The 13,383-nt window shown below is 53.0% G+C and overlaps 5 protein-coding genes across 5 annotated transcripts in view; 3 read left to right on the plus strand and 2 right to left on the minus strand.

Annotated features, from left to right (window-relative positions):
- Nucleotides 1-282, minus strand: part of htz1 (histone H2AZ) — a gene marked incomplete at both ends in the record, with an annotated part of 857 nt that extends 575 nt beyond the window's left edge. The window contains one exon of the mRNA XM_001218436.1: nucleotides 184-282. Coding sequence (XP_001218437.1) covers nucleotides 184-282 — 99 coding nt within the window. The remainder of the gene's footprint in view (nucleotides 1-183) is intronic.
- A 911-nt stretch (nucleotides 283-1,193) lies between these two features.
- ATEG_09816 (PHO88 family protein) lies at nucleotides 1,194-1,926 on the plus strand (the record flags this gene model as incomplete). The annotated part of the gene is made up of 3 exons (XM_001218437.1): nucleotides 1,194-1,210; nucleotides 1,319-1,479; nucleotides 1,541-1,926. 3 exons carry the CDS (start codon nucleotides 1,194-1,196, stop codon nucleotides 1,924-1,926), a joined length of 564 nt encoding a protein of 187 aa, XP_001218438.1.
- A 1,953-nt stretch (nucleotides 1,927-3,879) lies between these two features.
- On the plus strand, nucleotides 3,880-5,491 carry gpdA (glyceraldehyde 3-phosphate dehydrogenase GpdA; the record flags this gene model as incomplete). Its single annotated transcript, XM_001218438.1, has 5 exons — nucleotides 3,880-4,013; nucleotides 4,193-4,228; nucleotides 4,385-4,448; nucleotides 4,520-5,375; nucleotides 5,463-5,491. 5 exons carry the CDS (start codon nucleotides 3,880-3,882, stop codon nucleotides 5,489-5,491), a joined length of 1,119 nt encoding a protein of 372 aa, XP_001218439.1.
- Nucleotides 5,492-6,598: 1,107 nt separating this feature from the next.
- hdaA (histone deacetylase hdaA) lies at nucleotides 6,599-9,666 on the plus strand (the record flags this gene model as incomplete). Its single annotated transcript, XM_001218439.1, has 13 exons — nucleotides 6,599-7,223; nucleotides 7,274-7,562; nucleotides 7,609-7,622; nucleotides 7,672-7,810; nucleotides 7,859-7,971; nucleotides 8,023-8,150; nucleotides 8,203-8,413; nucleotides 8,445-8,574; nucleotides 8,828-8,927; nucleotides 8,982-9,067; nucleotides 9,118-9,197; nucleotides 9,246-9,352; nucleotides 9,406-9,666. 13 exons carry the CDS (start codon nucleotides 6,599-6,601, stop codon nucleotides 9,664-9,666), a joined length of 2,283 nt encoding a protein of 760 aa, XP_001218440.1.
- A 937-nt stretch (nucleotides 9,667-10,603) lies between these two features.
- ATEG_09819 (putative proline racemase) lies at nucleotides 10,604-12,435 on the minus strand (the record flags this gene model as incomplete). Its single annotated transcript, XM_001218440.1, has 2 exons — nucleotides 10,604-11,079; nucleotides 11,262-12,435. 2 exons carry the CDS (start codon nucleotides 12,433-12,435, stop codon nucleotides 10,604-10,606), a joined length of 1,650 nt encoding a protein of 549 aa, XP_001218441.1.
- Nucleotides 12,436-13,383: the final 948 nt, after the last annotated feature.

Genomic DNA, 13,383 nt, shown 5'->3' on the forward strand with positions numbered 1-13,383 from the left:
GGCACATTGGAACGTGTGGCAACCCGATGAAATCGACGCGTGATGGAAAGGGATGGAGTGGAAGGAGAGATCAAGAATGAACGAGAGGGGATAGAACAGCTGTACGATGTCGCGACTCGATGAAAGCAAGACCGGGTGACGCGACAGCCAGACGAAAATGAATCAGAAAAGGCATCTACTGACCTGCAGACCAGCCTTTGCGCTGTGGGACTTCTGAGTCTTCCCCGCAGAGTCCTTGGAGCCGGCCTTTCCACCGATCGACTTTCCCTTTCCGCCAGGCATCGTGAATAGCGTGGAGATTTAGAATCGCAGGGGTAAAAATGTCGCGTCGATATGGGTATGGAGGCGATAAAACGCGATGGTGGGTGATGAGGCGAACGGATAGACCGGAGACACGCGTGTTGTTGATGGATGAAGGAGTCAGAAATGTCAAAGCCATCCTGGTCGCTAAAGACGGCGTTGAACGTGGAACGGCGCTAGTCCCGATCGGGAAGCCGGGAACACCTCAACCACGGCGAAGCTTCGAGGTCGAGAGAGAGGCGTCGATTCCCATGGAGACCGAGTCGAGCTGGTGTTTTTCCCTCGGAGGAAAGGACGGCTATCCGTTTCCAAGACGGTGCATTCAAAAAACAAAGTGAGTACCAAGCTCTCGTCAGGGTATTTTGAGTAGTCTCGGCCTCATAGCTGAACAGAGTTCCCCAGCAATGCTGCGGAGAGAGGCCATATTTAAATGCAGAGAGTATATGCTCACTGATTTGTCTTCCCTGAGAGGATAACCTGAGGGTATTGAATACTGTAGCACGTATATACGTGCGTCGATGTCGTATTCACCAGCACCCTTGACTGCTGGAGAGGTGTGCAGTAGAGTCAGAGCTAAAGCGTCATGATTCCATGGGCCGCATTACATAAGCGACAGTCAAGCAGGTGACATGCATGCCTCAGGCATTACTGGAGTTCTCTTATCAATCCGCATTATCAAGTCCGTGCCAAGGCTCCCACAGAAAGGTTTTCCTCACGTGACGCCACCACTATCAGGACAGATGTCCGACTTCCCCAGGACTCCAGTTCCGCAGTTGGAGGAAGTTTCTGTGTGTGCGCGCGTGCTCTTCTTGACTCTTTCTTCGCTCTTATTTTCCCTCGGTCGATCGTCTTTCTTTTCCTGCAAGGGCCAACCTACACTTATATCCATCAATATGGTGTCCCCTCAAGTGTACGTCAATCCACTCATCCGGAGAAAAGCGCCCCCCCAAACAAACATCACAGAATGTGATTGAAAGACGAAATGTGGACCACCACTGACTCCTATCTTCGCCTACAGAACCAATCTGGCCATCATCGTGGTGATGATGCAGCTGGCCAAGAAGGTTCCCTTCGACGACCCGGATGTGCTCTTCCTTGTGCGCTGCCTGTACGTCGCATCCAACGTGATCATCCTGAGTCTGTATCTCTACACTCAGTCCAAGATCAACAGCAAGAAGGGTACGTTTCACCTCTATACCTACACATGCCTCGAAACCTCCACTAACCCACCGTGTTCTAGATTTGGCGACTCTCAAGTACGTCGAGCCTGCTCCCATGGGAAGCGGCGAGGAGCCCCGTCCGGTGACGACCACCAACATGGACTACGACAAGGGTCAGCTGCGCCAGCTGATCAAGGGCCAGCTGATGGGCGTTGGAATGATGGGTGTGATGCACCTGTACTTCAAGTACACCAACCCTCTTCTGATCCAGTCGATCATCCCGCTCAAGAGCGCCTTCGAGTCGAACCTCGTCAAGATCCACGTCTTCGGCAAGCCCGCTACCGGTGATCTCCAGCGCCCCTTCAAGGCCGCCAACAGCTTCTTGAACCAGGGCCAGGTCAAGAGCGACAAAGCCTCGATCGAGAATGCCGAGAAGAACTGGCGCGGTGGTGTCAAGGAGGAGTAAATATGGCCTACGAACGAATTGCGCACGACGCCATGTGCAGGGGATTTGTTTGCTGTATTATCATGACCGCGGTGTTAAGTGGGTTGGTCGGCCATGCTTCTACGTCTTGATTTTTGGTCACCATGATCTTTGGATGGGTTTGATTACGGCCTCTTGCTAGGAGAATTAGACTCGATTCTGCCTTCTATATTGTCAATATTACTGATAATGCTTTCATAATCTGTTCTTGCATGAATAATGAGTGGCGAGATGCACGACAAGGGTTTCGGGAGAGTTGGCCGATAATCCAGGCCGTTGCCACTGCATAGCCACCGATGATGGCGACAGTGCGCCACGCCGTAGCTATGTAGAATGACGGGAGCAGGTCCACATGAGCTTAGGCGGGAGCTACGGACGAGATATTGACGACATCATTGCATTGGAAGATACGTTATGTTGATGCAGATCCATAACGAGGATCTTAGAGATTAGAATGGCTAATACCCTGATCATATAACCAACATTGCCTGTGGAACAGTCAAAACATGGCGAATGAGATCAAAGGAAAGTAGAACGAGATATCAGTAGAAAGTTAAACCCTGCATATATCATCGAAGTGACTCATGTCTGGAGCCGCCGTCATGCAACCATGGTCTGACTGCAGGGGTCTACCGAAGGAACTTATAACATTTTATGCTATCCTTATGACAGCGCTATTCCGGTACCAGCATGGAGAGAGCGATCTCCGCAGATACCATTAATGAAGACCACGTGGGGAAAGCCAATAATGTTGTGGCTCTGTCTGGGTAGATACGTATGTAGTAGGATGGTCTCTTCATAATGGGTGTAGCACCTAGTCCATTGATAGGTCTGTCTTTTCTGCCCTCTTTCTAATCCGACTATTCTCCGTCTCACACCTGGAGGGGATGTAGTCATATGTCCCTTGCAGGAAGCTGGGAGGTCTTAAGTCATACGAGATCCATGTGTGGTGTGCATGGCTGCAGTGACGTTGGCCTGATGGATGTGGAATGGTACAGAGATGGCCATAATGGAGATGGTATCCACTGCGAAAGAAAAAAAAAATGTTGCGAAAAATATAGATTGAAGAAGATTACAAATAGACAGATCTTTAATTACCTACTACTGGGTCAGATAAAAAATAAACCCAGCGCGTGATCGAAGAGCATGGCGACAGGCTGTCCGGTGAAGGTTTCTGGAGTCCGGAGAAGACCCTCCATGCATGGAAAGGGAGTTCCAGCCCTTTGAGGAGGCCGGACTCATGTTGTTCCATCCCGACGTACGGGCCGAAAGCGGCATGGCCGGAAATGCCCCTCCTTGTAGGGTGATGGATGGTGGGATGTTGATGGCGTTACACTCTGGGAGGATCCAGGTACTTCCATTCTTACTAGGAGGTATTTCGGCCTAAATTAATACAACGAAAGAAACTGTTCGATTCTACGGGAAAAGTACTCCAATTCCATTACATCATCGCATTCTCCCTCTCGTAAGGTACCTACCACAAACCCCCACTATCGTTCATCCGTCCCCGGTTACAACGGGAAGAAAAAGCCCGGAGAGAGGGGGAAGAAGAGAATCCCAAGGGAGCGGGAATAGCCGTGCGGAAGAGAAGACGATTAGCCTAGGTAGAAGCCTCATGGCCGACCATTTGATTCCGAAAAGCTGGCAAAACATTCACGAGATAGACATAGTGAGGACCCGGACGATGTCCCAAGCGGCGCGCTGATTGGCCAGGCCGGGCAGTGCCGAAGCAGCAAATATCGTGAGTCTCCTGCTTTGCCCGGTGTATGAAACCGGAAAGGGTTGCTGGGGAGCTGGTCAGCGGCGCAAGCCGGGAGGGCGACTGAGCTCTGTAGCTTTTGCCCCGTCTGTCCGTCCGGTGTAGAGTGGCAGACCACCGCCTGCTGCGCCTCCCATTGGGTCTTCCCCAACGTGACTGGGTCGTTGCGTCAGTCCATGTCGCTGCCTTTTTCTTCCTCCCCCTCCCCCGCTGTCCTTCTTCTTCTTCTTCTCTCTCTCTTTCTTTCTCCCATCATCCTCTCATCCTCTGCCTTTCCCATCAAACTCACTTCTTCTACCAACAACTCATCGTAAGTCTTTCCCACCAGCCCATCACCTTTTGATCCCCCCTCCGCTATAGTACAGCTCGACTAACAGCTACCCCGCTATCACAGAACCATCACAATGGCTCCCAAGGTATGGGCTACGAATCCAGCACACTGAGCTCCTGCTCCAATTCCACAATGCATATACTCACTACGTGACCCAGGTCGGTATCAACGGTTTCGGTCGTATTGGCCGCATTGTAAGTCTCCATGATCTCATCCGTGGGATTGCTTCACGACTAACATCATCCAGGTCTTCCGTAACGCGTAAGTCATCCAGCTCCGGCTCCAATTTCCACCCCAGATTGGAATTTGGAGACGTCTTCACCCTGGACACTCCTCTAACATTATTCCAGCGTCGCCCGTGACGACGTTGAGGTTGTTGCTGTCAACGACCCCTTCATCGAGACCCACTATGCTGTACGTCTACCAGCTTCCCGCAATTCGCATTTTCAATCAAGACCACTCAAACTGACTTTCCACGTCCTCAGGCCTACATGCTCAAGTATGACAGCACCCACGGTCAGTTCAAGGGCACCGTCGAGACCTATGACCAGGGTCTCATTGTCAACGGCAAGAAGGTCCGCTTCTACGCTGAGCGTGACCCCGCTGCCATCCCCTGGTCCGAGAACGGTGCCGAGTACATCGTCGAGTCCACCGGTGTCTTCACCACCACCGAGAAGGCCTCTGCTCACCTGAAGGGCGGTGCCAAGAAGGTTATCATCTCCGCTCCTTCCGCTGACGCCCCCATGTTCGTCATGGGTGTCAACAACACCTCCTACAAGAAGGACATCAACGTTCTCTCCAACGCCTCTTGCACCACCAACTGCCTGGCTCCCCTTGCCAAGGTCATCAACGACAACTTCGGTATCATTGAGGGTCTGATGACCACCGTCCACTCCTACACCGCTACCCAGAAGACCGTCGACGCTCCCTCCAACAAGGACTGGCGTGGTGGCCGTACCGCGGCCCAGAACATCATCCCCAGCTCCACTGGTGCCGCCAAGGCCGTCGGCAAGGTCATCCCCTCCCTCAACGGCAAGCTCACTGGTATGTCCATGCGTGTGCCTACCTCCAACGTCTCCGTGGTCGACCTTACTTGCCGCCTCGAGAAGGCCGTCACCTACGACCAGATCAAGCAGGTCATTAAGGCCGCTTCCGAGGGTGAGCTTAAGGGCATTCTCGGCTACACCGAGGACGAGGTTGTCTCCACTGACCTGAACGGCGATGACCGCTCCTCTATCTTCGATGCCAAGGCTGGTATCGCCCTTAACGAGCACTTCGTCAAGCTCGTCTCCTGGTACGACAACGAGTGGGGTTACTCCCGCCGTGTTGTTGACCTGATCTGTAAGTTCCAATCCCGACCGACCTGTTGTTGTTGTTGTTGTTGTTGTTGTTGTTGTCGCCGTCGAGTGCATGCTAACCTGTTTCCAGCCTACATCTCCAAGGTTGATGCCCAGTAGGAATCAGGACGGAATGTGGAAACCAGGAGTCTTTTGTAAACCGCGTGACTCCCCTGGCTGTTCGCCTCGTGCTTGGAATCCGGAAGTGCTAGATCACTGAGAACGGACGGCGTGTGGAACACCACATGCCCTGTTGACAGGGACATGGGGGAGGTTCCGCGTTTTAGCATAAAAGCATGATAACGTACTATTATCTTAATGAAATGATACAATGATGTTGATATGCAGTGTGTCTTGAACGCTTTCGAGGCTTTCGTAAGAAGGACTGGTGACGTCCACAATTGACTGACAGTAAGTTAGTTATGTCGTGATGTATGACTCAGCTATTTATGCGCGTGCACTACATGTCGAATACACACGGCCAAATCTCGGAGTTCCTACGGCACTATTCATCTTCACAGTATCCAACGTTCGCGCCAGAAGGAACTGGATTATTTCTCTGGCAGTCCTACTCTTGTTCCCGGTCGTTGCTGATCCAACCTTCCTACGCAAACTCGACTCCTGTCCTGCCACTGTATGGGCCGTGTCGACTGCATGGCAAGTCACGTGGGTGGAAGCTAGGTGAACCACTCGTTTAAGAGCTCCAGCATCCAAAGACTCTCCTCGTCCAGTTTGTCCCTGTTGTTCTGCGCGTGGTCTACCAACAGCCTTCCAGTAGTGGTGCTGCACTGGAGTTCATTGTTATCTTTCATCTCCTGATTTATCTCTTCATACGCTCCAACCTCCTGTTGGTGGTCAGGTTGTGTTCCTGCGGACACACGGTCCTTTGACCTCACTAGTAGTAGGGCCTTATCATCTACTACACGCTCTTTCTCTCGACCCACGTCTCTCCTACTGCTCACCACAATTCAAATCACTGGTTTGATCACGGTTGGCTGCTGTGAATCTCACTTTATCTCTGTCTTCTTTTTCTTTACCACTTGATTTCTTCATCTGTTTTCATCTCCTCCATCTGTCAGTCCATATTTCTTCCCAGCCATTCTCCTTTACCACATTTTCCCTACTCAATTACCAAGCGCCTTGAGAGCTACCATTTCGGTCATGAGTGGCTAGTTCTGGAAAATCTCCAAACTACTGTACTATCACGCTCTCCGTTTGACATATCCAATGGCTAGGGGAGAGGATGAAGACACCGTTATGGGAGAAGCGGGCTCCCACGCTCTCCCTTCGATCTACCATCCTAGTCAGCCAGGACATCATTTGAATGGCAGATCTGACCCTTGGCTCGCACCCCCTCTGCTCGGACAATCAGTGAGCCTGCCTGTCCAGTCAGGTGGCTCGCACGCTCCAGCGGACGGCGCAGAACAAACAGCCGCTCCTAGTGAGCCATCGCCTCCAAAGAGCTTGCCAAAATCCACCGACTCTGGCGATGGTACTGCAGAGGACGAAAAGCAGGACAGTCTCGTCGAAGAGAACTCTGACTGGTCTGACGAGGACTATACCGCACGCACAGGCCTTCCGCTTGCTTCTCTGCCTTCGGGGTTGTGCTATGATGTCCAAATGCGCTACCACTGCGAAGTGAGGCCTACGTCAGAAGTACATCCTGAGGACCCCAGACGTATCTATTACATCTACAAAGAGCTGTGCCGCGCTGGGCTTGTTGATGATCCAGAGTCATCTCGACCTCTTGTGTCGCGGCCGTTGAAACGAATTAACGCCCGTAATGCCACGGAGGAGGAGATCTCCCTAGTCCACACGCCTGATCACTACGCGTTCGTCGAGAGCACTAAAGGTGAACACCCTGGCAGCCAGGCGAAGTTCTCTATGCTAATTCTGCAGCAGACATGACGGATGAAGAACTCATTGCTTTGGAACATACACGCGACTCAATTTACTTCAACAAGCTGACATTTGCATCTTCGCTACTGTCTGTTGGAGGGGCCATTGAAACCTGTCTCGCTGTGGCGACTCGCAAAGTGAAGAATGCCATTGCGGTCATCCGCCCTCCGGGTCACCATGCTGAACATGATAAAACCATGGGGTTTTGCCTGTTCAACAACGTATCAGTCGCGGCACGTGTCTGTCAGAATCAGCTAGGAGAGAGTTGCCGGAAGATAATGATCCTTGACTGGTAAGTCCAAAACTTCATGGAGTGATACATGTACTAACAGATGCAGGGATGTTCACCATGGTAAGCAGACAAGACATCATGTCCTGTCCCTATAGCTGATGGCTTGCAGGAAATGGGATTCAAAAAGCATTCTACGACGACCCGAATGTCTTGTACATCTCGCTCCACGTGTACCAGGAGGGGAGGTTCTACCCTGGCGGTGACGAAGGTGATTGGGACCATTGTGGAACAGGTGCTGGAGTTGGAAGGTATGGTCTTGTATATCCTAGATTGGACTGTTACTGACGCACGACTAGGAATGTCAACATCCCGTGGAAGACACAAGGCATGGGCGATGGCGACTATATGTATGCGTTCCAACAGGTTGTCATGCCTATTGCGCAGGAATTCAACCCAGACTTGGTTATCAGTATGCAGATGCGCAATCCCGTTCGGATACCCAAAAACTGATATATGACAGTCGCGTCTGGCTTCGATGCAGCCGTGGGCGATGAACTTGGGGGATGTTTTGTGACACCCGCTTGCTATGCCCACATGACGCACATGCTTATGACTTTGGCGAATGGCAAAGTCGCTGTTTGTCTTGAGGTCAGCTCCCTTGTCATTTATCTGGTCTTATCGGCGCTGACTGGTGTGATAGGGTGGCTACAATTTTCGATCTATCTCAAAATCATCCCTTGCAGTCACCAAGACTCTCATGGGCGATCCTCCCGACCGGCTCTATTCGACAACCCCATCCGAAGATGCAACATCGGTTGTGAGACAAGTGATGATGATCCAGTCCAAGTATTGGAGTTGCATGTATCCCAAGGGCCCACAGGAAGGAGGGGTCTGGACTGAGAGGCTTCATGGTTAGTATATCACTTGCGGAGATGGTATTAGGCCTAACAGTTGTCACAGACTACATCCGCGGCTGCCAGGCTAAGCAGCTCTATGACAACTATAAGCTCACGTCTTTGTACATATACCGGACACGCATTTCGAAATCCTTCGAGAACCAAGTTCTGGCAAGGTAAACAGAGCGTTGAGGCAGAGAGTTGAGCTTGGCTGACAGTCCTCACAGCCCGAACTATTACCAGGCTGTTCCTCTTCTCGTGATTTTCCACGATCCGTTAGTATCCCCTGCATCAGCGTATGGCCTCCCTAACAGCAACTAGGCCAGAAATAATGGGATTGCCTCATCCAGTCACGAACAAACTTGAGGCGCACAATGTTTGGCTGGTTTGTGATCCCAGTGCATCTGATTCTGCGGTACGGGCTAACAGGATCAAGGCTGATGTCATGAAGGATTATATTGGGTGGGCCATTGGAAAAGGCTATGCGGTCATCGATGTGAATATTCCGAAGCATGTGACTATCGAACCGGTGAGTGCTGACTGCGGTTGAATTGGAGTAAGCAACCTACTGACTTTGGGCTAGGTAACCAACAAATACGAAGACGAAGATGAAGACCGTCCTACCGAGACGGAGGAACTGGCTGGATACCTCTGGGACAACTATATCGAGTATGTGAACCCAGCATGGGACTAGCTGCACGAGGCTAATATCGAGGTAGACCAAATGAGGCCACGGAGATCATCTTTATCGGGGTTGGAAACGCCTTTTACGGAGTTGCCAATCTTCTGATCAACAGGGGTAAGCCGGAAGCCATGCGTCACGGGAGACATTTCTAACAGGAACTAGACACTCTGTACAAACGGATCAATGGGGTGATTTCGTTTGTTGCCAATAACTCTGTGCGGGCGATCGCCTCGCCAACTCAAACATGGCTGTCCAAATGGTACAAGGATGTAGGTCTCATGCTCTCTGAATATACGGAACGTGGACTGACATGCGTTGATAGAACTCGCTGGTGTTTGTTTCTCGCGCCCATGGCGTTTGGAACCCGGAGACCAACCGCCACAAGAAGCCTTCCAAACGCTACGGCAATCTGATCCAGTCGCCCAAGGAGGGACTCAGTGAGATCCTGATGCACCACAAGAGTGAGGTGTATGAGTGGATATCCGAGCGGGTTGATGTCCACGACAGCGATGAGACCGAGGAAGAGAGACCGACGAGCCGCTCTCCCAAGAAGGAGCAGGCGAGGAACCAGCTGGGTAGCTAGGTAAGGGCAAGGTTGTTGCATAGGATTTGGTTCTTGATTGATTGATTGGATGGATCAGCGCTGGAGTGTTCCGAGACATTAATAGATGCTGGGTTAATAATACATGCATTGATGGTTATTGCTCGTTCCGCCGTCATCAGATCGGGCTTTGTTTCTGCAGGCGTAGACACATTATCGTATGATTAATCTTGTAGCCAGATACAGGACGTTCTTCAATGGCAAATGTTTCAAAGATCACCGAATACGAATAGCATATGTACACGTCTGTCAAACAATGCCCTCACCGTTGTGTTGTCATCACGCTTGGCCGAGACATGGCTCGACTGGGTCGTATTCGAGCATCAGATGATACACCGACCAGAGGATCAGATACCTGACTCCCGAGTGAGATCATATACTATCAATAGAGGGGTGGGAATACGAGGCGTTTTCCCCGCGGGGACAAGTTCCGTGGCTGCTGACCCGGATGGGTCGATCCGTTGGAGTTCTACATGAGACTGAGACCTCACCAACGGGACAAGGGCAAGTCAGGCTATTCAAGACACAGGCACATTCCTGGCAGGCTCAGTGCCCTGTTTGTGAGGACGGCGGAGCTGCAGGGTCATGCTAGTGCTTTGCAGCCGCAGGGATAATGTAACTGTCTCACATTTAGTCCTGCGAATGCACCGTCGCCTCGGCTGTCACTGGATGTACGGAGTATACGGAAGCGACTCGAGTCCTCACCGACTTATGGGCCGTTGCGATCTGGCTCCTCTTTACCACGGTTGCAGGGAGTCTCACGATACGACTGAAAATAGATCCGGCGAGTTTCTGCCATGTCGCCGGGATCAATGCCCGGGGAGAGCTATATAAGCCGCCTCTCTCCCAGGCAAATCTCTACAACACCATCACTCGAACATTCAAACACTCAAAGAACATTCGTTTACAGTGACTTCCTTTAAATATGCACTTCTCCACCCTCAGCCTCCTCTCCCTCGCGGCCCTGAGCCCCCTCGCTCAGGCTGTCGGCAACGCTGTCGTCAAGAACAACTGCAACTACCCCGTCTACCTCTGGTCTGTCGGCGGCTCCGTCGGGGCCAAGCAGACCATCCAGCCGGGAGCCAGCTACTCGGAGCCCTTCCGGCGTGATGCGCAGTCGGGCGGCATCTCGCTCAAAATCACCCGGGTCGACGACTCGTCGCCCAGCAATCACCCGCAGGTGAACTATGCCTACACCCTTGACGGATCCAACGTGTGGTACGACATGTCCGATGTCTTTGGCGATCCCTTCAAGGGAACGGCGCTGGTCGTGAAGCCCAGTGACACCGGTTGCCAGTCGATTTGCTGGCCGAATGGCATTCCTGTGGCGGGTAGCCAGGTCAAGGTTTGCCAGGCCAATTCGAATGAAGTCTTGACGTTGTGCGCTCCAGGGTGCTGAGTATGAGGTATGAATTGGTTGTGCCTGAGGTTCATATCAGATGTGACGTTTTGGAATAATATGCCTAGTAATGGAATAGCTTAGTTTGGACCTATAGTCAACATAATCAGTTGTATTGACATGCATCTTACCTCGTAGCATTACCCATGAACCGACTGCTAGACTACCCCAGACATACTAAACCCACTGAAAGACGTCGCATCGCCTTCTTCGACCATGAACGTCGCTGTGCCAGCATAGAACGCCTGTCCCTCGACGCGCACCACGACCGCCTGCATCGGCTCGCCATGCACACCCTTAATAGTCACCTCCTCGACGATCTCCGCCGTGAACGCGCCCGCGCCAAAATGGTTCGACACAAGAGAGTTGTACGCCCACCGCTGGCCCACCGGACGCACCCCGTTCGCATGCGCAAGCGCCATGCGCGCCGTCACACACGACCCCGTCGGCGACCGGTCGATCTGATTATCGGCAAAGTAGCAAAGCCCCGTCTCCGCGCCACTGACATTGTCCGGGCGGAATCCCACATCCCCATCCACAATCATCACGGAGTACAGGAACGACAGCCGCGGGTCGTCCGGGTGCTGCACGGCGGCAACGACCTCCGGTCTGCGCATCAGGTACGGCTTCAGCCGCTGGACGCACCGTGTCACAGCGTCCAGATCAACCCCCTTCAAGCTCCCAAATCCCAGTTCGCGCACATCCACCAGCGCATAGAACGCCCCGCCGTAGCTCACATCCAGCACAAGCGACTCGCGCCCACCAAGCTCCGGCCAACGCACCTCCGCCGGTACAGGCACCTCCAGCCCTCGCTGCGCCGCAAACGCCGGCGTCGACAGAAACGAGACCGGCCGCGCGGGGTCGGATTTCCGCCCGTCCGCCGTCACCGGCACGCAAACCCGGACCAGCCCGCACGGCGCATGGACGTTCAGCGCGACGGTCTGCGTCTCCGCATCGAAGACGAGCGACTCGCGCCGCGGGAATACGCGCGTGTCATGCGTGTCGATCAGGAACCGCCCCAGCGCCAGCGTCGCGTGCCCGCACATCGTCGAGTACCCTTCATTGTGGATGAAGAGTACCCCGATGTCTGCGGTGCCGGTGGCGACGAGCTCTGTCTCCGGCCGCAGGATCGCCCCGTACATCCCGTCGTGGCCGCGCGGCTCCTCCATGAGCCGTCGCCGAATGTGGTCGTGGTTTTGCTTTGCGTCGTCCCGCTGCGCGAGGAGTGTGTCGCCCCGGAGGGCCGGGTACCCCGCGTAGATGATCCGGGTGGGTTCCCCTGTTGTGTGCATGTCGATGCATTGGATTGGGTGGAGGGAGGGGGTGGTTTGGAGGGCTTGTGCGAGGTCCATTGGGGAGAGTGGTGGGTTGGTTGGTTGGTGGATGTTGGTGGTTAGGTGAGGAGCATGGCGGTTATGTACTAAGCTCGGGGGAGGATGCCGAAGGTCGGTTGAGGATCCGATGCGGGGATGTCGGGATGCATACCTGCAGTGTACCTATGCAGGTGATATCCAAGGCAAGTGTTTCTGTGGTTGTTCTTGTTTAAGAAGTTGTACTGTCTCTGTCTTGGAGATGGTGAGGCTCATGGCGACGGCGTCTTCTGACAGCCCCTATACGAAGTCCATCTGGAATCCTGAGGATCATCTTTGACAAATGCATACTCTAGGTTTGCACAGACAACCGTCATCCCTGGCAACGTAAAGGCGATATTTCCAATAGAACCAGCGCTTGTCGTATCCTTTGTTTGCCGGCACTCCAATCAGCACGACGGGGCGTCGGATGGCTGGGGTGGACGTCCAGGGCGAAAATACCCGGGCGTCTAGCGGTGGTAAGCTGACGCTGTCGAGTGACGCCTGACTGTTAGAATAGGAGATAACGTGGAGGATTTGGAGGACTACTGGAGATCTGTTATACTCCCTACTCTGGAGTCTACAATAGAGTTAGGGCACGCCGACCCAAGCTTAGTCATGCGGTGATAAACTATCGTCAAAGTCGCCTGTGATGATCCCATTCTGCAGTCGCCATTCGCCAATTACTTCCCTTTCCAACCATTCTCTCTTCCAGGTTTTCTCCGGGTGGTCGTCTTCAAAGGGACAAAGCAGGCGCATTGACCCGATTGATCCCTTCATTCACGAGCTGGTTGCTGACTTCGCCTCGGGAGCTTGGACTACTCCGTACTACTCCCTAGCACTAGCTAACACCCATACTTAAAGCCGGCGTCTGTCTCGTGGCCTCCCCCCGCCCTGTCTATCGCTGAATTCCGCCTCATCCCCTTCTTCTCTTGCCTCCTCTCAGATCCC

This window comes from Aspergillus terreus, genomic scaffold (genome assembly GCF_000149615.1).
Source record: "Aspergillus terreus NIH2624 scaffold_15 genomic scaffold, whole genome shotgun sequence".
Classification (NCBI taxonomy): Eukaryota; Fungi; Ascomycota; class Eurotiomycetes; order Eurotiales; family Aspergillaceae; genus Aspergillus; species Aspergillus terreus.